Here is a 24,143-nt window from a genome sequence, read left to right on the forward strand (position 1 = left end):
GATGAAACAAGTCCTCATCTTCAAAAGAAGAGTTTTAAAAATGTATTATTCCGGCAAGTTTCAGACTGAGAAACTATAGTCTTAACACCTATTTTTTTTTTTTAATCTAGAACCTAAAACGGTTCTTTGCCTGTCCCATAGGAGAATCCTTTGAAGAACCCTTTTACGTTCGAGGTAGAACCCTCTTGGGTTCCATGTAAAAACCCTTTCCACAGAGGGTTCTACATGGAACCAAAAAGGGTTCTACCTGGAACCAAAAATAGTTATCTTAAGGAGACAGACGAAGAACCCTTTTGGAACCCTTTTTTCTAAGAGTGTAGTCAGTGCAAAGGGCTCTTGAAGCATTATTACCATCAAAAGATGTGTTAAGAAGATATTGGAGATGTGTAACATAACATGTGTAACATAACAGCAGGTGATCTTAGGTGATCTTTAGTTGTACATGACACGGAATTCACTTATTTATTTGCAACCGTCGCAGACAATCTGAAAGCCCAGATGCTCCTCTGCTGTAGTCAACAGGACAGATGGGGGGAATAAGTCATAGCCTAGCTGTGAATGATTTCTGTTACTATCCACATCCTACTCCTGTGGGTGGAATGAGTCAATAGGAAGAGAAGAACAACTGAAGCAGCACAGTTTGTCTTTTGACAGTGGATGGTGGGTCATACTGTCTAATGGGTTTGGTGAAAGACCTTTCCCGTTTGTAGATGTTTTCCCCCTAGCGCAGCCAGGCTTCTGTATGATGCTATAGGATCCCAAGGGATAGTCAAAAAGCTCATTTCTGCCCCATATAAATGACACATCCATTGCTGCAAGCTGTGCATGATAGGTAATTGAGTCTGTTTCACATGAAAATGGCAAAATAATAAACAATTTCACGGTCGAATTCCATTTCAAACACAACTTTATTTAACGATTCCTACTGCAATGAAACAGAGGTTCATTACCAATACCTTGGATCATTATAAAGTAATCCGGCTATAATCTGTCACCACCTGAATGCATAAAACATGAGACAACATCAAATAGGCTGAGAGAAAGTGGTAGTCAACCGCAAGTCATCTACACAACTTTTATTTCCATATGGCACAGAAGTAATGTGTTGGGTCCAATTAAATCATAGCCTACTGTCCGGGACAGGCTCTCAGACCAGGATGAGATGATTCAGATGAGAAACCATCAGTGCATTAAAACCCAAGTCATTTCCAGTAGTCATGTCCTAATGACGATCATAAAGTAGATTGTCTGATTGCTTTTCGACTAGAGTCGGAACCACAAAAGGACAAAAGCTGTGAGACAAGGAGCTCAAGGTTTTTTCATAGAGAGAGCGAGAGATGGAGGAAGAGAGAGCGAGAGAGGAGAGAGCGGAGGCAAGCTAAATATGGACCAAATAGCCACTGGGGTGTGAGGGGTGCGATGGGGTGGTTGAAGGGTATAGTGGTTAGAGTGGAGTACAGTAGAGAGGTGGGTCACAACCCCCGCCACTCCAGCCACTCACGACAGATGACCAACACCCCAGCGGAGCGCTGTCCACTTCTGCACTCAGGAACCTCACGGAGAGCATGTCTCCATGGTGACTTGTCTCTATGACGAGAGTCACCAAACAAACTGTCACAAAACCCCAGAGTCACTGTAGGGACCAGACACTGTCACCAGGATACTCCGGAACCTACTCACAAAGAAGCAGCAGGCAAACAATGGTTGCCATGACAATCCAAGCCCGAATTGGCCATTACCGCCTCCGCTCCACTGTGTGGAATCCATATTAAAACTGACCGTAGTCCAGTCTATCTATCCATTACCGCCTCCGCTCCACTGTGTGGAATCCATATTAAAACTGACCGTAGTCCAGTCTATCCATCCAGTGGATGTAGAAATACAGCTAGTGTTCCTCAACAATCAACAAGACATCTGTTACGCAAATAACCTTCCGGAAAATATTTATTTTGAGTATAGCAAAAACATTTCAGACAATCAATTTATACAGTAGAATACCGTTGCTCAAACAAGCCTTTGGACACAGTCAAGCTGTAGGGCACAGTTTATTGCAAAGGGGAGGATGTATGCTGTGCAAATGCATTCATTTTGAATTGATAACTATCGTTGGTAGCTACGTGACATAATGTAAAACCGTGTCGATTTTAGCCACGCTGTTCTGGGTTTTGGATGCTCATCAAACACAAGAACCTTCCTCCCTGCATACTGTGTGTAGCAAAAGCCACCAGCGCCATATGCCCATCACTGGGTTGCAATGCCATATGTCTTTTGCTGCTGGTGTAATGCTTTCTCTGTGCCAATCATCTTGCTTGTGGATGGGACACTTCATTCGTACGGTGTGGTCACGAGATCAGAATGGTGTGTGTGTCTGAATGTGTTTCAAATTGTAAGCACCTATGCTTATTTGACAAATGTACGTGTAAGCATGTGCTCATGTTTATGCAGGTGCTTGTGCATGATTGCAGACAGGCTAGTTTGTGAGAGTGTGCGGTTGTGAAAATGTCAGAGCGTATGTGTAAGTGCGGGCGTACCCTTACCAAACCTATTACTCTTATAAGCGTGCTTAAGCCAGTGGCCAGTGGAATATCCTGAGTGTCGAGTTTCCCATCACGATGGGCTCACAGAGGGGTGCCAAGTCCTGAGCGCTTGGGGAGCCTCTCGCACTCCCTCCCCTCTAAAGTACCACTCCCGTCCCTTATTAGTGTATCAGCAAACAGCTGGGCAGCACTGTAGGGACACAGAGAACTCCTGAACCACACACACACACACACACATTTACTCCTCTCCATAAAGGAAAGCTCTGCTCCCATTAAGGGTGTGTTGGGTGGGGTGATGTTATTGGACTAAGAGTTGAAAGCAGAAGTTGGGAGTACCTAAAGATTTCACTTTGGCCCCAAATTTGCAGTAGGAGAACAAGGATCTTAATTGAGTCATCACTCTGTGTGTTAGTCTTTGGCAGATGACATGCAGGTAGACACCACTCAAACTAATCTAAAATACAGCCAGGCAGTAACTCCTGCAACCTTCAACCCAACTAGCGCCATGTCAAGTCTTCCAAGGCTTCATAAGATGCCGGTACTCTAGTTTCTGTTCACATAGGACGGCCTATGGCATGCAGGTTTAGTTTTCACTGATTGGCAAGAAGGACACATTGGGCATCCAAGGCTGGCTGTAGTTTTTCCACTACTACGTTAGCTCTTACGTTGACAGGGATAAGGTTACAGGGTCCAATGAATGATATCGCATACAAAAATGCATTCCAATATTGTAACAGGTTCTTTGAAAAAAATGCATTTGTTGCCATAACAAACTACAATCAAGCCCAATGTTTAAGAAGGGTAAGGTTATGCATACCCTATGTGATAAACATTCTAACACACTCCCTCTTTCTCATATTCACACTAGACGGAGATAAGAGGAGAGACAAGAGGTGGCATAAATGTCGTGCCCTCTCCTCCAGACTCAAGGACTTGACACGCCTCGCATGAACTCTAGCCCCTGTCCTACACAGCCCTACATGGAGGCAGAGCTGAGCCATGGATGAGGGACATATTTATATAACACACACAAACATCAGAGTGTGTGTGTGTGTCAGTCAATCAACACTACTCAGATGAAGGGAAAATGCAATTAATGCCAGTTGCAGCTGTAATCCACACAAACTGAATTGATGCAACTGTAGCTGATACGGATCCATTATGCCTCTTCCTGCCCATATAATTCATATAGACGACAAATGAGAATATCATAAGTTGTAACAGTTAATCATGTAAATTCAATTTTGAGAAGTTAATCCGGCTGTATCACAAAGTCATGCAACGGTGTGTGTGCGTTAATCTTCACTGCCTTTCTGCCTCTGATCGAACAGGCAGGGCTTCTTTTCGCCTCAAGACCTTGCATCAACATAGAGGTCTATTCTAATGAAATACAGGGCGATGCACTTGTGGATACAAGTACAGTAATCATGCATCAATCAGCACGGACAGCTATGCTTAGAATTACCGTGGTATGAATTGTAACAACAATTGTTACCTGACTATCATGTTCCTTGATGATTGAAAACTGATAAACAAGACTCCTAATCAGGGAGTCTGCTGATTGGATAAACTCCCAGCATGCACTTTGGTAACTAATTATGGATCTCCACACAGACAACTTCCTTAATCGAGAAAAACACAGTGAGGAGTGCCAGACATGAGATCTTCAGAAATGACTGCAAATCAGCATAGCCTCTTCTCTGAGGTCTACAAGAAACACATTGCTGTCAATTCTACTTTAGTTTTCACATTACGTGGATCTGAAAACGGACCTAAAGTAAACATCAGTCAATCAAAAATGTGTGATCGATGCATCCCAGCTAGCACATAACGGTTTGTTATTTTGCATACAACTTTCTGGGAATGGAATAGGGCTGGGTTACACAAAAGCATCGTAGCGCTAAGATCATCTTTCGTCCAGTCCATTTAGTTTAAATGGAATTAAGATGATCTTAGTGCTACGATGCTTTTGGGAAACTCAGCCCTGGATAGTTGCTTGACTTTGGAAAATTCTCAGCACATTTAAGGAACTTAGCAAAATATTATAATTTTCTTGATTTCATTACTTAAAAAGAACGTTTCCTAAAAGTTCAAAACACCGTTACATTTCATTTCAATTATGGTAATGTTATAGGAACGTTTTCCAACTGGTTTGACATTGGGAATGTTCTCAAATAGTTCAGAGAACGTTAAGAAACAAGGTTCTTCATTTGGAAATTTCAGTACTTCAGCATAATGTTTCCTACAGGTTACCTCATGGTTCTATTTAAAGTAATGTTCTCAAATTGTACCAAGAACATTCTATTACCGGTCAGGAAACTTATAGTGCCACTACCTGAATGGGAAATGAAAAACATACGTTCCCACAACTTCCAAGGATCCAAATGTGCTAGCTGGGATTTCACAGCAACAACATTAAACCAAGTCATACATCAATGAGATGCAATCATCTTCTCCATCTCTGAAACACAATATCCCAGAGAGAGAGAAGATCCAGGCACTTATCAATGTTCCCTACAAGCCTTATAGCGCTGAGATGAGATCCAGGGCGAACCTCATAGGCAACTCCCTTCCTCATCCCCTCCCTTTCCTCACTCCATCCCCCCCCTCTCTTACTCCTTTCAAATGCTGCTACTTCAGTCACACATAAATGGAAATTTCAAATGTCACTCCAGTGGAGTCCTTGTGGGGGTGGGGGATAAGACCCCCCCCCTCTCATTCTCCCACCCCCACATGAAAGCTGTCATCATCTCCACCTCAACGCTGAGATAACATTTGGGCACCGATGCGTATATCACTCTAAATCCCCATAACCGCAGCCACCCTGGCTGTATCTTCACCTTCTCCACTGACCCCATACTGTCATTGCTACTCAGCCAGAGGGGAAATGAAAAGCTGAGAGGTCAAAGTTGAGCATTCAAACACAGATCCACAGAGGAATCTCATTGGTTCTTCTACCGTTGAGTATGGCCTATAGATAAACTAACAACAGAAAGGGAGAATTTCTGTTCGGGAATAGAATCTGAAAAGATAAGACAATAATCTAACATCCCCTACAACAGTATCAGACATATCAGAACAGAAAAGCAACACCAACGTTTGTTAGACCTACAAGGCTACAAACAGAACAATAGCCTAACCTGGAAGGCCTACACAACTATGGCATTATGGAAAAAGCAGGCTGTTCGCAGGCTGTTCTGCACACTTTAGCAACAAGTGACATAAGGGTTACAGTGAGTTAATCACCCAACGGCTCAGATAATCTAGTTAGGAGATCAACTAATGAGCTTCACCCTGAAAGGATGCAACCCATGAGACAACAGTGGGTCAGATGAATGAAGCAATGGGCAGTAGGGGGATAAAATACATTAATTCATATTACAAATCAGTTGACCCACCTGTTTATCTACTAAAAGGAGATGTTGAGAAATAGTAAAGCAGTTTGAATCCATGCGCCGTGTGTCGCTCTGTGAATTCATATCAAATTGAGGTTAGGCTACCTGTAGCTTACTCCGACGTTCTGCGTGCGCTTGCTTTGGTCTGGAGGGGTCAGCGCGCCTGGCGCGGTCTCCTAGGCAACTGGCAGGGGCGCGCAGGCACAGAGCCGCAAATAGAAGACAGAAGAGTAGACTACCTCAATGGCAGGCTACTGAGCTACAAAAACCACATTCACACATATTTGGCACACATTCTTAGCTAAACCTACCAGATTTAAAAACATCTGAAATGCATCTGCCCGGCTGCCAGTCATTTTAATCTCCTGTGATTACAGATTTGTTTTGAAGAGTCTGTTCTTATTCTTAGTCTTAAAGACAAACGGACTTTTCCAGTGTGTTTGGCATTTTTCAGCGACAGTCATTGATATTGGAACTACACTCATGTCTGAGATTTCCAGCTTTTGAGTTCTGTTAGAAGATTAAATGGATTCATCTGTACTGAGACACAGTCAGAGGGACACACTGGCTGGCATGATAAAGGATTATTTGCCTGTGTTTCTCTGCCATGACTGTCTGTCTACACAGAGACTAAATAAAGAGCATTGTTGCTTATTAACATTCAACATTATGTTAAGGTATTTTTGTCTGCTCCAGAGTTGAGACTGATGCGTATAGTTATAGTTGACATGTGCTTTCAGTTAAATTAAGAAGGTGCCATTTGGGGAGGTTGGTTGGTTGGTTCAGAGATGACTTATCCAACTCAAACAGGCTGTTAATGGGGTTATGCCATTGCAATGAGACACTCCCACATTGATTGGTGCTTTGAGCTGAACTATCATTATCTGGGTCATAGAGAGAGACTTCCCTCGTCAACAGCAGGAGAGCCCATTCTCTGTCTGACCCAAATCACTCCTCAAGCTATTCACTTCATTTTAATTAAGGGCTCATTTAACACACACAGTGTGTACCCTCTCAGCACATACACACTCACATAAACAGGCACACACATTTGTAAATACACAATCATACTTTCACACACTCTTGGGAGCTTGTTAAAGCAGATTTCCAGGAAATGCTCCAGATGCAGGGTTCAGTGGCGCGTCTCCAGGAGAGGAAATAGATGTAGAGTCGGACATAACAGCAAGTGTTCATTGCTTTCCGCTCAGGCTTTATGAAAGCTATCAACACACTCAGGGGGGTACCTCTCTTTCTCTCTATCTCTCTTGCTTTCTCTCTCTCTCTCTCTCTCTCTCTCTCTCTCTCTCTCTCTCTCTCTCTCTCTCTCTCTCTCTCTCTCTCTCTCTCTTGCTCTCTCTGTCTCTCTCACTCTCTAGGCCACTGATCCTACTTGTTGGCAGGCAGAGGATAATGAAGGCTTTGATGTACAGACGTGTGCCAGTGTGTGCTGTACATGTGTACAAAGAGGGAGGACTGTGTGTAGAATCTCTACCCGCCTCAAATAAAATAAAATGTCATTTTATTTGTCACATGCGCCAAGTACAATAGGTGTAAACCTTACAGTGAAATGCTTACTTACAAGCCCTTAACCAACTGTGCAGTTTTTAAGAAAAATAAGAGTTAAGAAAAATATTCAGTAAATAAACTAAAGTAAAAAATAAAAGATCAACAATAAAATAACAACAATGAGACTATATACAGGAGGTACCCGTACCGAGTCAATGTGCGGGGGTACAGGTTAGTCGATGTAATTGAGGTAATATGTACATGTAGGTAATGGTAAGTTACAATGCATAGATAATAAACAGCGAGTAGCAGCAGCGTAAAAAAAAGTCTGGGTAGCCATTTGATTAGCTGTTCAGAAGTCTTACGCCTTGGGGGTAGAAGCTGTTTAGAAGCCTTTTGGACCTAGACTTGGCGCTCCAGTACCGCTTGCCGTAAGTAAGTAAGAGATTGACAGATAGAGCAGAAAGGTAAACAAAGCAAGAGACGTATGGAGTGATAGAGGGAGAAAGGACCATAGAGAAACATATGCAAGAGAGACAGTGAGAGGGATGATGAGGGAGAGTGAGAACCCATGTGAGAACTGCTGAATGTTCCGCCTCTCTTTTATCTGTCAATGTGAGTAGGGCAGAGGCACTCTGATGGGTGATAGATGAAGTGTTTGCTTCTAATCCAGCTTCATTCCTTACACTAAAACTACCATGACCCTGACTCATAACACTATGCTGGTTCATTAGTGCACTACTCCGAGCAGAGAGATACATGGTCCATATAAATAAATAAATTATACTGTATTTCTATGACATGGTCTATATATAAGATGTGAAGCAACCTGCCCCTTATTTCACCACACAGTGAATGAGGGTATATGTTTAGATGATTGTTTTTACTGTATTCAGTGAAAGGCCAAAGATAAGTGGTGAGAAGGGTTTTAAGATAAGATTTGACATTATTCGTAAGGCGTCAGTTGTTTTCCATGTCTTGTTTTCTTCCTTTGAAAAGAGTCAACTCTAAGAATTTGTTTGGAGAAATCTAATTCTATCACATAACATGTTCTGTCAGGCTCATTCTGGGGTTGCCTTTATCCACAGTGAAACAGTGTTTGCGTGATCTCCTGATACTCAGCAGCACACTCAACTGGGACCTAACCATCTCTCTATAGAAGATCTGACATTTGTTCGGCTCTTCAGACAGTGTTCCTTAATTCAAATGATCAGCAGCTCGACAGCTCTAATTAGCTGGCATTATAGGCAGAATAATAAGGTAAATCCCCACTATAGAAGCTGGATCCACTCTCCTCCTTTATCCCTGGAAAGACCAGAGTATATCCCCTCCCAAACAGGCTGAGAGGATGATGGAAGAGTTCAGATAGCATTATGGAATAGACAGACATTTTTACAAAGCACCCACTAAAAGGACACATTTCCTTGTCTGAAGATCTGATGATATCTGCCTAGGTTCTTTGCATAAACCCAACTTAAAACTGATTTTAAAGTGAGCAGAATTCATGCTAACTCAATTTCCTCTCTGGCTGTCTCAGTATCAGTACCATCTCATTACATTACCAATTCACAGGACGAAGCCCCATCAATAGCAATGTGGTTTTCAGCTAATCGCAGCTGTGGCTTGGATTACAAAACCACCCATTATTGCAATGATTTTCTTAAACCAAGATATCCAGAACATATCACATAGAGGTTTCTCTGTCATATTATTCCTTTACATGATTTATTTGCACATGTCTAGATATACAGTACTTGACTCAATAGAATAGGTATAATATAAGCTTGGTTGTAGTGTAATAGAGAAAGAGGTGTGTGTGTGTGTGTGTGTGTGTGTGTGTGTGTGTGTGTGTGTGTGTGTGTGTGTGTGTGTGTGTGTGTGTGTGTGTGTGTGTGTGTGTGTGTGTGTGTGTGTGTGTGTGTGTGTGTGTGTGTGTGTGTGTGTGTGTGTGTGTGTGTGTGTGCGTGTGTGCATGTGTGTATGGGATGGTTCTCACAGTCGTGGCTGTATTGTGCACTGTTGTGGTTTCAGCCTCCGGACAGTGATCTTGGGCTGTGCTGACTTTGCCGGTCTAGGAAGTGTGTTATTAAGTGCTCAGACTTGGAGCCTGTAGAATTCCACTAGTAAAGTGTTCGTGTCTGGAGAATCTAGAGGGAGAGATCCAACTATATTTTGTACTTGCACGTGCACACACAAAGACACACACACATACCCAGAGTCAAATCCCAGCAGATACATAGCCTCCACAGCAGTACTCCTAGCTGACTGTATTTCATCATGTGGACTCTGACTTTCAGAGTTGATCACATCTTCCCACACAGCTTTATGTAACACCTTTTCGATGTGGTAATTCCAGATATCAGAGATTTCCATTGGGTTTCCTCTATATTGAAGAGGGTGATTATTAAGCTATGTGTTGTGGTTGTCTCCTTCCTGAATGCACTTATTTTTGTATATCACACTGGACAAAAAGATCTTCTAAATGCAAAGACCTCTCCCTATGTTCCCACTCAGGTTTTTACACTTGTTACTCAGCCACACTGACACCTCTCACTTTTTTTGTTGTCCCCATGGACCAACCGCCTTTGCCCAGAGTCTGGAGAGCCACCCATCAGATCTGGAGCGCTTCTGGAGCTCTACCAGGTTCATAGACGGGCACCACCAGGTCTCCCTTTGGCCTGCCTGTGGAATTGGACAGCCTCTGCCTTAGGGGAAAGGTCACCTGTCTAATGCAGATCCAGGATCAGTTTATCCTACCCACATCCCAATCCCAATAAGAGATGACATCCAGAGCTGACCTTGCCGGTCTAAGAAGTGATCAGTATCCTGAGGGGGAAAAAGGCCACCATTCTCTTCCAAACTGAGCTTTGCTGCTGCTCCTATCTGCTGAGATTTATTCATGACACAAATGGATAAGAGCCTCCCTCCCCCACCAGTTCTCACCCATCTACTCTACCCTCCCGGCCTCCATTATATCATCTTCAGACCCCTCTGATGTTTCCTCCAACCCTCCCTCCCTGTTCTCTCCGCTCGCATTAATCACATATCATTAAAGGGATACTTCAGGATTTTGTCAATGAGACCCTTTATCTACTTATCCAGAGTCAGATTTTTTATGTCTCTGCATGCAGTTTGAAGGAAGTTGCTAACTAGTGCTAACACAATTGCAAACTAGCATTTAGCGCAATGAGTGAAAGTATATGGGTATCTGCAACCGTGCTAGCAGATACCCATCGACCTCCAGTCATTGTGCTACAGATACCCATAGACCTCCAGTCATTGTGCTACAGATACCCATAGAGCTCCAATCATTGTGCTACAGATACCCATAGAGCTCCAATCATTGCTTTAACGCTAGTTTGAAATTGTGCTAGCAATAGTTAGCAACTTACTTCATACTGGACCCACAGTCAAAAAATTGTATAAATCACTTAATCTGACTCTGGGGAAGAAGATGAAGGGCCTCATTGCCAAAATCCCAAAGTATCCCTTTAAGTGTCAGAGAGAATTCATTTTCACTGTATGTGTGTGTGAGGCACAACTCAGGACATTTGGTGCAACAAGCTACGATGGCTACTCTGGTTGCTCTGGCTTCAGCTTGACTCTCTGTCTTCAATTAGTGTCTGGCTGAGGGATTGGCCGGGCTAATGCCTTCCTGCCGGCACCCTGGCCTGTTCTATATGTAGGGTAATGGGGGGCCTCTCCACCCAGAGATGAAACTCTATCTACGAGTCTGTAAGATCACAGACGAAGTGAACACTGACAGACGACGCCAACATGCAACATGCATCCATATTTGTTAAGTAGGATAGATCTATGGTGTGCTCTTTGTACCTAGAAAAGGGGCCTCTTGCTTTTGATGCCTGTCTCTCTGACACACACACACATATAAATAGAGAAACACACACCCTCACACTCCTCACAGTCCTCACAGTCCTCACTCTCCTCACACTCCTCACATTCCTCACAGTTCTCACTATCCTCACACTCCTCACACTCCTCACAATCCTCAAAGCAAACAAACACACGCATACAACACTCACGCATGTACACATGCTCACGGCACACCACATGCACGCACACGTGCATGCAAGCACACACACATACATTTACACCTACTGTTGATTTGCTTTCTGGGGTATCTCGTTAACAGTCTCACACAGTCTTGGTGGGAGGTTGTTATACTCCACACTCCTATTGACCACAGGCTCCAGAAATGTGTCACTGACAACAACAACTAACTACCAAACTAGCCCTCTACAAACCCCCCAAAGCCCTCCCTGGCCTAGCCTTCTATCCCTGCAGTAATTTCACACCCCCTCTGACTGAGACTACCCCCTTCTAACCTCGACTACTCCTCTTCAAAAAGGCTGCTATGTCACACAAAACAGGCTTATAAAATAAACTGAAGGAGAAGTACTCAGTGATCTATTCTGTGATTGAGCCTTTAGTTCAGTATTGCATGTTTCTATTGTTAAAAACAGATTTGTAATGGTAAGTTTTTTGTAAAACACTCTTACAGAAGCAATACAATCTCAAATTTGTTGCTGAGAAAAGAGGGAAGTAATGACAGAACAGAACAAACCGTCTCTGGGTTCCTCATTAAAGCCTATGGTGGGGGAATGGACTATCCCAGGCTCAAAGGAAAATCTGATGAATCACATATATGCTAAAAGCATGTCAGCATAGAGTGGATGTAGCTCACTGTGTTCACCCTAACCCTGAACCTATCACTCTGATTTCTCATTTCATTTCTCCACCATCTCTGCTTACCAGAGAACTCACTTTCTCTCTCATCCTGTTTCTCATTCCTCTATAAGCTATGTAAGTGAACTTTTGGATCTGCCAATCGAATATCCATTTCCTTTTTAAAAGACACAGACACACACAGACACACACACACACACACACACACACACACACACACACACACACACACACACACACACACACACACACACACACACACACACACACACACACACACACACACACACACACACACACACACACACACACACACACACACACACACACACACACACACACACACACACACATTATATTATGAATAGTGAGGTGAAGATAATTGTAATGCATGAGTGAGTGTGTGTGTCTGTGAACCCAGGCCAAACACAGTGTTGGGTAAAGTAGCTGAATCAGTGAAGGCTCAGTGTGGCTCTTCAAAACGGTCACTTAGACTACACCATAAATTATGACAAGGGGCACCTCCTCTCCTGTTCTACTCAGTTTTCAGAGAGCTAAAAATATCATAACAGCATCACTACTGCCAATCTGCAATAATAACACTATGAATATTGTGACATTACTGTGTCATTAGCTGGTCATGGCATTGCTCTGTATAAAATCCAATGGGAATTTGAATCGCATGACTGAGGAGTTTTTTTTAGGTGTGAGTATTGACCTCTCACTATCTTTCCCCTTTCCAATTCAACTTCTGAACTCACATTCTCTCACGGCTTCCTTTCTCTCTAAATGCTGACATCTCTCTCTGCTTAAGATGTTCTCTCTCTCTCCCTATCCCCCCCTTGCTCTCTCTCGCTCTCTCTCTGTCTGTATGCTTGTCTCTCTCTCTTTCTGTCCCTACTTTCCTTCCTCCACCATATCTCTCTCCCTCACTGTGTGGGAGCTGGCTGTCCCAGGTGATGTTATTCCCTGTGGGGTCATGTTACATCGCTGTCACCCCCAGATCTACGTCCCTCGGGAGCGCTGGGACATTTAAATGCTCTTCCAGACCACATTCTCCACCCCCAGCCTCCTGTCTCAGGAGCAGCCTATCGGGTTCCTACGCCGACACCAGAGAGCCTGGGAAAAACGCTGTGGCTCCAAGCAGAGACGTGACGTGATGTTCTGGAGTGAGTTGGGGATCCACCGGGATTACAGCCATCCTTCAACCTGAGGACGGAGCGAAGGGACCTGTCTGGCTTGGCCTAGTCGGCAAAGAGCTTCCCCCAGGGAAGAGTTGCGAGATTATAGCTACATTCCTATATTACTCCTGTAATAGGTTAACAGGTTAAGTTAATTAAAACCTGTTAAGGCTAGGGCAGAATACTGCCCCCGTTGGTGAAATGCGTGCCCATAGTAAACTGGCAAAAAATATTTTTTTAAATTGCTAATATATGCATATAATAAATATTATTGAATAGAAAACACTCTAAAGCTTCTAAAACCGTTTAAATGATGTCTGTAAGTAAAGCAGAACTCTCAGGGCACTCATTCTCCCAAACTCTCTCTTGTCATCCAAAAAGTTGGCCCAACTTTGACGTCATCGCCCCCACCCTTCCCAAGCACCTACAGTCCTGGGAACAGTTCCTATGCCTTCAGCGCGGTGTCCGCTTTCAATGGGGCTTCTCATTGTGTGAATCGCGCGCTCACGAGATTAATGACGGGCCGAATCCTTTCGGTCGCGAGAGAAAACAGGTTACTCTCACGCGCAATCTGCGCCTGTGGTGTCTTTCTTTCAAGATTGATTAAACAATGCGTGTGTTTCTCTTTGTCCTGAGAATTGCGGTGAAGCTATATAGCATGCTAACGCTGTGTTCTGAACCAAGTTTGACAAGTTTAGTCGACATATAATATGTAATTTCGACGTTTTGGTGCGAACTAACTTTACTTTTTGGCTGCATTTCAACCTAAATATGTCGTGTTTGATAACCGAAAGACACAGACTTCAAAACTAAAGCTGTTTTTGGTAAGTATAAACCCTTCCAGGTCTTCTGATGGAAGAACAGCAAAGGTAAGGGAACATTTATGTGTTAAATTTGGGTTTCTGTGGACTCTGTGGATAGAGGAGCCAAAATGCTAATTCCTGAGCGCCGACTCACATTATAGCCTAGTGAACGAAATCTGTAAAGTTAAAAATAAATGTAACACAGCTGTTTTATTAAGAAGAAGTGTATCTTTCTAAGTATATGTAGAACATGTATATTTAGTCAACGTTTATGATGTGTATTTCTGTTATCTGGCAGAGTTACCATAATTTCTCCAGGCATTGTTGTAGCATTTTTTAGCCATGACCTTCTATGTAAACCGTGATTTATGGATATAATTAGCATATTATTGAAAAAAACATAAATGTACTGTATAACATGTCCTATTCCTGTCGTCTGATGAAGATTTTCAAAAGGTTAGTGAATTATTTTACTTTTAATCCTGCTTTTGTGATTGCATCTATTGTTCTACAAAATGGCTATGTAAATTAGCCTATCTTTGGTGGTGGTTTGACATAAATATGTGCTATGTTTTCGTCGTAAAACATTTTAGAAATCTGACTTGGTGGCTAGATGAACAAGGTGTTTATCTTTCATTTGAGCTATTGGACTTGTTAATGTGTGGAGGTTAAATATTTCTACGAATATTCTTTGCGTTCTGTGTGCTACTGTGTCAGTTGAGCAGTGGGGGGAGGTGCCCTAGCGGGACGTGTGGTGCCAAGTTAACCAAATGTGCTCTTCCCCAAAGGAGGGGAGCATAGAGTGTTGGAAGCAATTATTTAAAAAAAGCATAGGTTGACTAATATCATGACATACATTGCTCCCTGATAAATTATACTGAAGCTGAAATTATTCCCTGTCAATGTACAGCGTTTAATAAATGACTTTTGGTAGAGCTCAGTATATTCTTTTCAATAGCTTTTACAGTTGCCATGGTGACACTCAGGAGAGCTTAAAGAAGATCTTAGACTTGATAAAAGGGTTTTTGCGTCCTGGTGACTCAGACCAGGACTGACAGTTCTTTGGAGTCGATGAGGTGGCAGGCGGAGTGAGCAAGAAGCAAGACATTGAACATGAAGACATTTTTGTAGAATGATCTTACGGAGGCAATGCCAGAGGTTCAGCAACACTGCCAAAGGACCACATACAGATATAGGATCTTAATTTGATCACCCTGTTGCAGGAGAACTTTCCTGGTTTGAGGTTTTTAAAGGCTTCTGAAGTTTGTAATTTCACACTTGATTATCCCTTACAAAAATGTATCAACCCCTACAAAAATATCCGTTCATTATTATCCACACAATAGTTCCTATTTCCTGTTGTTGTAGGATTATTTTCCTGCTGTAGCAAATTGGTTAAAATTAAGATCCTACATCTGTAAAGAGCTTTCTGGAATAGGCTCAAAGACATCAAAGCCTGAGCCAGAACAGGTTGAAATGTGGGCCTTTCAGTTGCCTTGTGGCACTCGGATTTGGAAAGCATTCAGCAACATTTCAGGGGTTATCTTGACTCAGCATTAATGTTTTGTGACCATGCACAAAGAGAGGAACAGAAAGACACTGGTTTCTATTGAGCTGAGTACAAGCTGGTACACTCACTCTCTCAGGTGCTGACCATGAAACTCTCAAAAGGGTGACATTTTCTCAGAATTGTTCTACACTGATGGAGAAGAGAACAGAGACCAGGTTAAAAAGGTGGACTGTTGTGGGTGGAAGACATCTGTTCCTGGAATTCCTGGTTCATTACATCTGATATTGTATGTGCTTGGATACCTACACTCTTAGAAAAAAAGGTGCCATCTAGAACCAAAAAAGTCCCCGTAGGATAACCCTTTGAATAACCCTTTTTGGTTCCAGGTAGAACTCTTTTGGGTTACATGTAGAACCCTTTCCACAGAGGGTTCTAGATGGAACCCAAAAGAGTTATACCTGGAACCAAAAAAGGTTCTACATGGAATCAAAAAGTCTTCTCATATGGGGACATCCAAAGAACCCTTTTGCAACCCTTTTTTCTAAGAGTGTCTGATATGTGTCTCTGTGCATATGTGTATGTTTTTGTGTGTGACAATAATCATATTTCTGGTCCAGGGGTTTGGTTTCTAGAGCTACCAGCGACAGCGCCTCATGCTCACTTCCTGCCCTAAAGGCCTGGGGTGCAGGAGAAGGAAAGAGCCATCCTGCTGCTCTAGAATTGGTTTACATCACCAGCGGAAAATGGCACTAATGCCATTGGGTGGGGGTCAGGCTAATGTTGATTTATTTAACTCCCCCTACCTCGCTTCAGAGAAACGCTTCCACAACCATGGCAACAGACCCACACACCGTGACGATGATTTAGTGCCAGTTTGCTGCTGTATAAATACTCTCTCTCTCTCGCTCTCTCGCTCTATGCTCTCTTTCTCTCACTCTATTTCACTCTCTCGTATGATCTTGCTGTCTTCCTCTCTCTCTCTTTCTCTCTCTCTCTCTCTCCCTCTCTCCATGTAATGTGCGTTATGTCTGTCTATCTCTGTCTCTCTCCATGCTCTGCCTTCCTTCTCGTTCTCTCGCTGTGGGAGACGGATACAGTTCATTTGTGTCTGATTTTCTCCTGACTGGCTGACAGGTTGATCCCTCTGCCCTCTCCCCAGGGCATGCAGCTGTGCTGGGGCCCATCTGCCTGGAGGAGCACAAGGAAGATCCCAGAAGAAGATGCGTGTGTGTGTGTCTGCGTGCACACGTTTAAGGATGGTGGTGTATGATTATCATGCCACACCCATGAGCTTAAAAAATGTGAGGTGGAGGGGTGATGTAGAAGGAAAAGGAAAATCTCTCACAGACACCAACAATGTTTTCCCACAACATTACTAACATTACACATTTAAAAAATCCCCAAATATGAATTTGATACATCAGTATGTCACAGTGCGCACACACACACCCCCTCACTTTGTTTCTTCTATTCTCATTGGTCTGGGCTACTCTCTCTTCTTGTCTTTCTCTCTGTCTCTCTCTTACACACACATACACACACACACACATCCTGCTCCTCTTGATATACTTTCTAATCTAAAGCGTAAACCTATTCCGCTTAAGGATACACTCTGTGCCAGGTCCATTAACTTAATCTAGAAGAAAAAACACAGACGGGTACTTCAACGTATTGCATGGGATAATTCTGTCAGCACTTTCAGAAAGACTGTGTTGTTATCGACAATGCTCTGATATGGGATTATATCACCAATCTTCGAAACACAGGGCTCTTAGTCACTGTCAGAGTTATTTCACTAAGACAAATACCAGAGCACTGCATCAGTCCCGTTGCCACGGAGCCATCATTTAAAACAAAAGATGGAAGAAAGAAATGGCAAAACTCTACAGAGTAATTCCAGTCCCCTACATCATATTTGTCCTTCCTAAATAAACCAATGCCTCACCTTTGACCTCACAAAATAACATAATTTTGTCTCATATAGATAAACATATTTCCATGTGTCACTGCCTTTGTCAAAGTCAGACAATAACCAACCATACAGCATGATTGTTAGTCGCTTTGGATAAAAGCGTCTGCTAAATGGCATATATTATTATATTATTATTATTATTATATTATTATTATACACTGAGTATACCAAGCATTAGGAACACCTTTCTAGTACTGAGTTGCAGAAGTTTAGCATCACAGAGTTGGGTGATTGCCATGACAATGGAGACAGACAGATTACCTGCTGTCCCCTCTTACAATGTGAGGTGACAGGCCAGGATATCCCCACTGTCCTCCAATGATAGGAGCTGTGTCTGGAGCAAACCTACAGCTGTATGTACATCCTTCACCTATGCACAGTATATTTACATGAAGAAATACATTGAATATACTTTGAATAAATGCTAACTAGATGCTGAAGAAGGGAGGAGTATCATATTAGTTATCTTCATTTATCAATCACATTATTTTACTGTATTATACTGAAGTTCTCTCCAGGATCCTACATAATTTGAATTTGAATGACAGGCATTGGGATCTGAAGCTGCACACAAACACAGACACAAATTACATTTCAGTTTGATTTATAACATTTCCATAATCGTCGAAGTCAGCAGCCTTCGTTTAAAATATACTGTACTTGATTGCATCCTTGAATATTTCCCATCAGGAGTCTCATGAAATATATATTTGGCCTGATCGCTACAGGGTTGACTAGAACACCGGCCCCCTCTGCTCACTCTCCCTCTACTCACTCTCGCCCTCTATATCCCTCGCTCTCTGAACAGTAGTTGCCATGGCTACAATCATTAACACATCTGGCATGCTTATCTGCTGCTCACACACACTTTAACATTCCATCACAGGAATACATTTGTATGCATATGGTAGAGAAGGTATTCTCAGTATCATGCCCTCATCAGAGATCGTTCACCAGTAGTTGTACTGATTATCCTCCCAATGGTAGAGCCTATTTGTGGATCCTGTGGTGTGTGAGGTGTGAGGTGACTAATGTTGACTAATGTTGACAATGTTCTAGATTTAGGTCCTGATGTTATCAATGCTCTACTGGATGTTTGCTTGTACCATAGAATACATTGGGAGCACAGGAGGTTGGTGGGACGTTAATTGGGGAGGATGGGCTTGTGCTAATGGCTAGAGCGGAATGAGTAAAATGGCATCAAATACATCAAACATAAAATCTCCATGTGATTGATGCCATTCCATTTCCTCCGTTTCAGCCATTATTATGAGCCATCCTCCCCTCAGCAGCCTCCACTGATTTGGAGTGACGGGTCTGGTTAGATGCAGTAGGTGGAGGTAGTCTGGTCAGTGGCGAAAAGTGGGATGCATGCCAGCAAAGCCACTACACAACACAACACAAAAAATACATGAATTGCACTTTAACAGTAACAAACAGTGTCCACAAACGGCCTACATAAAGCTGTCCCAACAGCAGTCCCAACATCTTACCGCTTCTACAGTTGGCTATCAGCGAAGCCTTGTCTGTTCATTCAGCCTAATTTACTGCCTTTAAAAAAACATAGCTGATATGGCTGACTTGCTTAAACAACTGTGGCTTCTAATGACAATTGAGATGTACAAACTATGACATAAGGGGACGACAAGCAGATAAGAGGCAATCCGTAATTTCGATTAAGACATTAATGAGCGAGCTAGGACAGACGCAGTCAATATTACACTTTTAAAATGTACAGCGACAGAATTCAGAACATGGGCCATTCTTACAGTGCTCTACCCTGTACACCAAAGCAGAACCGTAGGATAAATAAAGGGGGCATATAAGCAGACAATGAAATCTCTAACAATAATCAATGATTACATTTCTCTAAAACAGATTATAGGCTACATGTGCACCACCAAGTCTGAACAGTAGGCGAAATTAATAGGGGTAAATTATTAGGGTGAGGCACATGGGCAACTAACATCTTACTACACAACAAGCACTTTTTATTATTTTCTTAGCTACCATATACGTATCTCCTTGGCATATTTCATTATTTATGCAACAGCATACAATACATTTTTGTACTCACCCTGTTGTGCTGTGCTCACTTGAACAGGAAGGTGGTATGGCAGTCCTTCGTGAGCAAATTTTGTAATCAAAGTCGGGCATTCTCAGGATTTATGGTGCTTTCAAAACAACTGGGAACTTGGAAAAAAAACAAGGTTGAATCATGATGACGTCATTGATCTTCAGGTCGTAGCTCTAGAAAGAGGCCGGATTTACAATTCTGAGTTGGATAACCGTACAAAATGTATTTTCCCAGTCGGAGCTCGTTTATTCCCGTCTCCCAGTTGTCAAGTTTTCGCAGTTCCGAGTTAACAGTTGTTTTGACAGCATGGCTAATGTTGAATGCTTATCATTTTAAACTTGGAAAAGATCCCCTTAATCCCAGATTTGGGACCAAACAGCCACTCCACTGAATAGCAGGCTAGTGATTGCTTTACAATGCTTGCAGTTAGCCACTGTCACTGATTCCTTCCAAACCACTCATAGTTGATTTTGCGATTTCCAACTTGTTGTGTAATGTTTATGTCCAATGGCCAATGAGCACCGATACGTTTTATCTGTCATTTCTCTTCATTATTTATCTTTATATGAAAAGGATTAAAAATGATTTGCCAGTAGATTGTCGACTTGATTCATGATGATGACTGCTAGCTAAGATTTAGGAAGTATGATGTTGACATGATCAGTCCAATCAAAGCTACTGTACATAACATGATTTGACGTCATTTTATCTGTGGACAATGATCTTGGATGGGCATTTCTAATGTAACTCTATGGCAGCACCCAAGGGACTATAATTTTCGAGCTCTACCCTTAGACTTGGTGGTGATGTAGTGTCCCCATGAGTGACAGAACACTGAGCCAAACACAGTGCAATGCTCCGTATTTTCTGCTGGGTGCCCCAGCACTGAGCTAGGCTGAAACACCTGCATTTTGGAGCTGCCTTGTTAAAAAAAAAAAAAAAAAGAGACCATGTTTGTATGCGGCTTTATTAACTCAATTATATATATATTTTTTTACATTGTTTGCAAACTGATATGTGACACGTATTAATGCCAAAATAACATGCAAAACAGGCAAGACCAAAAACTATATTTAAAAAAATAAAAAGTATTTATTGTGGGGCTCAAAATATGTGGGGCTCTGCCTCACCTGCCCTGAATGACTGGTCGCCACTGAGTCTGGGTAACAGTTTTAGCTAACATTCCACTCCTTGCCACTCCTTTCATTTGCCAAAGAGGCTGACCTTTCGGCAATCTCAGTCTCTTTGGCAAATGACAGGAGTGGCAAGGAGTGGAATACAGTAGCTGAATAGAGACGCCAACCTAGCTATAAGGGAGGTGCTCGTGTCTCCAAAGCACTACTGACATGCATAGTTGGCAAGAGGTAAAGGGCTTTCCTAGCCATAGAACACCACACTTACAGAAAAGCCTAATGAATTTCACATGTGGAGTGTTCCAAAACCACATGAATTTCACATGTGAAGTGTTCCAAAAACACATGTTTTCATGTGATCAAATCAAATCATGCTTTATTTATATGGCACATTTCAGACATGGAATGCAACGCTATATGCTTCACAGGAAAAAAAACTCATGAAAGTTTGTATTTTCATAGTTTTTTTATATTTAGTACACAACAAACATAAGAGGATAAGAAACTAAACAATAACAATAAAACGGAAGGAAATCATGTGTTTTTCCTGTGAGGGCAGTATTTCCTGTGATGATTACTACACATTACATCACTTCTTATATGAAACAAATCAAATACCTGGCCAGAGGAATTTAGGCAGACAAGCCATCTGTTCTTTTGGTTGAAAGTTTTGTGGTACATTTATGAAATTCAAAAGGGAGAGGTTAGAGTTTTCCTGTGATTCAGTTGTGTAACCAGCTCTTTCACTTTCTGTGCTTTAGAAACCCTTTGAGCTGTGGCCATTGATTTTTACAAATTGAGGCCCTATGTGTGTGTGTGTGTGTGTGTGTGTGTGTGTGTGTGTGTGTGTGTGTGTGTGTGTGTGTGTGTGTGTGTGTGTGTGTGTGTGTGTGTGTGTGTGTGCGTGTGTGTGCAATTGATATGCGCATCCTAGAGGGAGCAAGAAGAATGCCAGCCGAATTTTGTTCCCATGTGGCTGCATGTATTTTGGGGACAAAAACAACAATTTGATGTATGATTAAACCAAAGCAGAGTGATATCAGTTCTCACATCAACCACTAAGGGATATTGGGGGGCAACAAAGGAACTTACTTCATCCCAGTATCAGCCATGGCCCTGCCAAAATATTCATACCAAAACAATTCTCCCAACCTGATAACCCTGCCCGGTCCCCTGTTCAAAGCCATACCCTCAAAGCTTCCCTAATCCTCTAGCCTTTCCCCTATCCTGGTCTCCAGTCCCCTGCCTCCGGCCCCAGGCCAAGGCCTCCACTCTGTCCTGCCCTGTAGGGATCAGTGAAACCTGCTGCATCCTATTTATCATGGGCTTACCCCATTGACAAAACAACAGAGCCCCAGAAGCACAGCACAGCACAACAGCACTTAGTACTGCTTACAAACACACATACACACACACTCGCAAAAACATATTGTCTTTCATGACAGAAACACTGTGCTGTGCCTAAGAACACCTTTAATCCAAAGGCTTGATCACGGCCTCTGGGGACAGAAGGACAGTGTCAGAAGTACAGCAGTGGACTCACATTGACGACGTTGAAGAGAAACAACGATGGATTCTTCCCTCCACCCAAACCCTGAGGCTGTCCCTACCCCTTCATCCTTACAGTGGCTGCTTAGGTAATAATGAGGCTGCTTTAGATCATCAGGTGCACTGGAAATACCAGAGCAACCAGTGGTCACGATGAGTGATTTGTGAGTCAGACCTTTCATGATGGCTTTGCATTCCTGGTGAGTCAAATACACACTACAACAAACACACACACACACACACACACACACACACACACACACACACACACACACACACACACACACACACACACACACACACACACACACACACACACACACACACACACACACACACACTAAAACAATTATATGCAGAACTGCTTTGTAAAATATGTTCTGTTGTTGAATACGTCTATGTATTTATTAACATTTTATGATCTCTGCATTGAAGAAACAAGAAACAAACAAAAGTATTTTTCCATTCTCCAAATGTCTAACCAAAGTTAACGTGCAGGAACACGCGTGAAGACACACACACCATCCTACTTGAGGCTTGTTTTTTTATGAAACAAACCACTTTGATCTCATTAAACTTACTCTAAAATCCCAGACAAACAACTAGCAGGAGTCATTTGTGTAAACCAACCACTGCATACAAACACATTTCACAGCTTTTACAAAGACAACCAAAAGCTGGTTCCTTTACATACCTTTTTGCCTTTCTTCTTACGATGCGCTGGTTTGCCAGTGGTTTTATCTTTAGCTTCCTCACTCATCTTGGGACTAAAGATCTTCTGATCTGTTTTTATTCCAACATGTACAGTAGTGCTTCGGTAGTGGTGTTGCTTTCAGTGGTGATAAAGTCTCAAACCAATATAAAAGTCCATTTAAAAAGGGCTGTTCCACTGAGAGAGAGAGTGGACTGGAGAGGCTCACACACACACATACACTCACACACTCACACTCACACTGAGGTCCACTCGAACCGCTTTGACGCGCGAACGGTGCCTCTCTCCAACACACTCAGAGGCAGGGTGTGGAAGCAGGAGAAAGAAAGGCAGGAGGAGGACGAGGGGGAGGAGGAAGAAGAGTAAGAGTAGGATGTGGATGTTGATGAAGGAAGACAGAAAGGCAAGAGGTAGAATCAAGAAAAAGAGTATATTCCTTTAAAGGTAAATAATCCTGTGGGTTGTTGGATCTAGTGCTGCCTATCTGACAGTAGACCCAGTAGCCTCCAACTCCCTTCTAGTCTGACTGAAGCTGATGGAGAAACTGATTGAGGGTGAGGGAGAGTGAGAGAGAGAAAGGGAGAGAGAGAGAGAGGGAGAGATGGGTGAGGGAGTGAGGGAGTTAGTGAGAGACAGAGAGCTCACGCAAGAGAGAGAGAAGTGGGGGCGTGATCCACACAGTTACAGAGAGAGAGAACAGTGAGAGAGAGAGAGAGAGAGAGAGAGAGAGAGAGAGAGAGAGAGAAAGAGAGCTAAACAAAGCTAGACAGAGAACACAGAGAGCCAAATGATCAGTGGACGGTTGACTCCAGCGTTGAGTGCTTCCTGAGCGGTAAGAGGCTGCTTATGTTGTTCCCAGACGGGGCTGCGATATCAAATGAGAACCCTGCTCCTTTGGCAGGCTGGGGAGAGAGGAGTGAGGAGCGGATCATTAACATGACGCATCAGGTCCTTCCAGAAAAGGAAGTCTCCCCACACCCTGTGCCAGCAGGATCAGCTTACTGAGGAGAGCACTGGAGAGAGAGACAGCCCACCCTCTCTCAGACCACAACAGGAGGCAAT

At 42.8% G+C, this 24,143-nt stretch overlaps 1 protein-coding gene across 21 annotated transcripts in view; it reads right to left on the reverse strand.

Moving 5' to 3' along the window:
- Window positions 1-23,714, reverse strand: part of LOC109890001 (ankyrin-3-like) — a 164,023-nt gene extending 140,309 nt beyond the window's left edge. For 9 of the 21 annotated variants that reach the window (XM_031823661.1, XM_031823659.1, XM_031823644.1 and 6 more), the window contains exon 1: window positions 23,064-23,714. In XM_031823661.1, the coding sequence (XP_031679521.1) occupies window positions 23,064-23,129 (66 nt within the window). In that variant the 5' untranslated portion in view covers window positions 23,130-23,714. The remainder of the gene's footprint in view (window positions 1-23,063) is intronic. The other 12 variants (XM_031823650.1, XM_031823651.1, XM_031823656.1 and 9 more) reach the window with 3 other exon arrangements.
- Window positions 23,715-24,143: the final 429 nt, after the last annotated feature.

The sequence above is a fragment of the Oncorhynchus kisutch genome, linkage group LG4, assembly GCF_002021735.2.
Source record: "Oncorhynchus kisutch isolate 150728-3 linkage group LG4, Okis_V2, whole genome shotgun sequence".
Classification (NCBI taxonomy): Eukaryota; Metazoa; Chordata; class Actinopteri; order Salmoniformes; family Salmonidae; genus Oncorhynchus; species Oncorhynchus kisutch.